We start from the raw sequence: 3,565 nt of genomic DNA, 5'->3' as shown, positions 1-3,565 counted from the left end.
TGAGAAAATCACCTTTAAAGTTGTCCAAATTAAGTTCTTAGCAATGCATATTACTAATCACAAATTAAGTTTTGATATATTTACGGTAGGACATTTACAAAATATCTTCATGGAACATGATCTTTACTTAATATCCTAATGATTTTTGGAATAAAAGAAACATTGATAATTTTGACCCATACAATGTATTGTTGGCTATTGCTACAAATATACCCCAGCGACTTAACACTGCTTTTGTGCTCCAGGGTCACATTTACTCAAGCAAAATTGTCTAATAAGATTTCTTTTAAATATATATATTTTGCTTTAAGTCCATTTTTACTTGTGAAATATGTATCTGACTAAATATGAGATATATGCATAAAACAAAGAAAAATACAGTAAATAAATGCAAAAATAAAACAATTATTCTCTTAGTTTTAATGTCTTATGGAGTTTTGCATTTTAGGTAAATTATATCTTAACTTAAGGGTGTGAAGATATAGTAACTGTAAAACAAAACAAAAATATTGAATAAAAATATTAATAGAGAAAATTGTTTTGTTTGATATACACAATTTTTTGAAGTTAAAAAGACTGTTAATAACATAATATGAGAGATGTTTGTTGTTTGTTAGCGTTCTCTCAGCTCGGCAGTTTGTCACATAAACAAACACGTCCTCATTAACAGAGGAAAGAGATCCAGACATTAAGAGCAGAGTCTCTGATGACAGTAATGAAGAAATATCACTGATGTGTGTGTGTGTGTGTGTGTGTATGAGTGTGTGTGTGTGTGAGTTTGTGTGTTTGTGAGTGTGTGTTTGTGTGCGAGAGTGTGTGTGTGTGTGAGCAGGGCCGTATTAACCATTGGGCTAGGCGGGGCTGAAGCCAGCATGGGGCCCGAGCAAGGAGGGGGCCCGTGATTGGCTGTGGGGTAAAATGACTGTCGCGCCGACCGCCAAAGCCACCACGCCCCCCACTTATTAGCGCTGTTAATTAGTTGAGTTTTTCTGTAAATTCCATGCATTACCATTTGCAATTGAAACGTAAAGTCTGAATTTGGTTTACCAATCAAATGCATTTATTCTATATTTGACTTTTGAACGATATGTGCACGTATCTATCAGGTGATCGCTGCCCAGTATGTCTGCATTCACCTCTCTTCACTTCGTTCTGGAGTAGCCTAATCTGGAAATGGTCGCGCAAAGAACAATATTCGATAAGTAAAAATGTCAGCAATTCTGAGAGACGGGCTCAAAAAATTAAAAACTTAAAATACAAACAACAGAAAAAAAACATGAGTTAGTCAGTAAAATCCCCAGCTATCAGGTTATTTTACTAAAGCTGATGATGGAGTGGAAGTTGCTGGAACAGCAAGTGAACCGGGCACATGGAGCAGAAAAAAAAGTGTCATCGTCTACACAGATTTTAGGTTAGTTTGATTATTAACTGGATTTATATTGTTTTTGTGTTTGAACAAACTATATTCATTTAAGGGTTGGCAGATAATTCGGTAAATATATCAATCGTTGATTCAAGCGCGTCATGATTTATATGCTAAGCTTATCATTTAAACGTGTTTTAAAACATGGTTTAAACTGTTCATGGACATTAAGCAGTGGGGCAGAATTCATTCTGATAAATACGTGCATTAAGACGGTTTCAGCCTGATTCGCGCGACGCACACTTGCTTGTATAACGACTGACTAAACTTTCGCTCCTTGTGCTTAAACGTTCAAATACACATAGTTATGTGTCAAATGCCCATCTTTGCGAGTATCCTCATAAACACAGTTATTTGTGTCTTAAATTAACGTTAATAGTTAAAGATAAAGCATGTGTAGTGTTAGGCTACATGAGATCCTGGATTATATGATGAGATCTTAAAAGGATAGTTCACCCAAAAATGAGCGTTCATCATCAGGGTTGCCAGGTTTTCACAACAAAACCTGCCCAATTGCTACTCAAAACTAGCCCAAAACTAGCCCAATCACGTTTCGAGGGGGATCCCCCGGTAAAAATCGCATTCCGGTGGGGTACAATACACGTTTTTGGTAATTATTCGCATTTTAGGGGTTAAATATTACGTTATTGGGGTCGCTTCAACCCACAGACATGAAAAACAACCCGCAGCACAGGTGTTAAAGGGGTCATATGATGCTGCTAAAAAGAACATTATTTTGTGTATTTGGTGTAATGAAATGTGTTTATGCGGTTTAAAGTTAAACTACAATACTACAGCGAGAATAAAAGTTATGCTTTCTTTCTTTGCGTGAACATTTGGGCGGCTTTATGCAAATCTTCCCACATAGTGAGGTAGGTATGTGGGGGCGTGTTCGAACGAGCCGTTTTAGGTAGGTGTGGCTAACTCTTAACTTTTATAAAGAATATCTCTTTGGATTTGAGACTTTAGTCTTTGCAACTTTACAGATCTTCTTTATGCACCAAGAGCTTGTAACACTCTAAAGAGAAAGGAAAAAATGAAATCGCATCATATGACCCCTTTAAAGAAGCCCAAATCGGCGGGAAAACCGCGGACTTGGCAACACTGGTCATCATATACGTACCCTCAAATTGTTCTAAACCTCTATGAATTTCTTTTTTCTCCTCAACATAAAAGAAGATATTTTGAAGAATGATCGTAACCAGTTTCTGGTCCCCACTGACTCCAATAGTGTATTTATTTTTCATACTATGGAAGTCATGGGGGCCCAGCAACTGTTTGGCTACCAGTATTGTTCCAAATATATTATTTTGTGTTCAACAGCAGAACGAATCTCATACAGGGTTAGAACAACAACAACATTTTCATTTTTGGGTGAACTTTTCCTCTAAAGCAGCCTAATATAGCTGCTGTTGCCATCTGTGTCAATGATATAAATAAAACATCAGAAATAAATTAACTTACTGTCTTTGACTGAATCACTTTTGTAAAATAAATAATGAATGTATATTGAATTTATACAATGAAGACTATTCAGTCTATTTGTACATTTTCTTTATACAATATAATATTTATTATTCAGTGCTTTAAGTTTTTCAAGTAGGCCGTTTTTTATGATCTTTGTTCTGTTGTAGCCTAATTTGTGACTGTTTACTTGTCTTCAGTAAGCTTATTTTTACTTAGGCTAGTATTATTTTTTGTGATATTGAAATTGGTAACAAAAATTATGAAATTTCAGAGCATCAAGAATTTGTGTGTGTGTGTGTGTGTGTGTGTGTGTGTGTGTGTGGGTGAGTGTGTGTGTGTGTGTGTGTGTGTGAGAGAGAGAGAGAGAGAGAGAGTGAGAGTGAGAGTGTGTGTGTGTGTGTGTATCCTCACTGATTCTCTGTTCTCTCTCTCTCTCTGCAGGGAATCGGCGGTCGGGAAGCTCCCATGAAAGCGACCAAACCGTGGAATAACCAGCGATTTATCGGCATGTTTGATGTGGTGAACACGACCAAACAGGACTCCGGCCGTTACCGATGCATCGTCCACTCGAACATAGGCGTGGGAGTGTCCAACTACGGAGAGCTGACCATCAAACGTGAGTCACACAAACGCACACACACTCACACGCACACGCACTCACATGCACACATACAC

The 3,565-nt window shown here is 37.3% G+C and overlaps 1 protein-coding gene across 1 annotated transcript in view; it reads left to right on the top strand.

The window, feature by feature from the left end:
- The window catches only part of LOC107723777 (receptor-type tyrosine-protein phosphatase mu-like), a gene marked incomplete at its 3' end in the record, with an annotated part of 134,985 nt that overhangs the window by 104,437 nt on the left and 26,983 nt on the right, over window positions 1–3,565 (top strand). The window contains exon 6 of the mRNA XM_016532488.1: window positions 3,332–3,506. Within this exon, the coding sequence (XP_016387974.1) occupies window positions 3,332–3,506 (175 nt within the window). The remainder of the gene's footprint in view (window positions 1–3,331; window positions 3,507–3,565) is intronic.

Source organism: Sinocyclocheilus rhinocerous, unplaced genomic scaffold (genome assembly GCF_001515625.1).
Source record: "Sinocyclocheilus rhinocerous isolate Xijiao unplaced genomic scaffold, SAMN03320098_v1.1 scaffold94, whole genome shotgun sequence".
Taxonomy (NCBI): Eukaryota; Metazoa; Chordata; class Actinopteri; order Cypriniformes; family Cyprinidae; genus Sinocyclocheilus; species Sinocyclocheilus rhinocerous.
The sequence above is the reverse complement of the archived record's forward strand: the minus strand, read 5'-3'. Positions and strand labels throughout refer to the sequence as shown.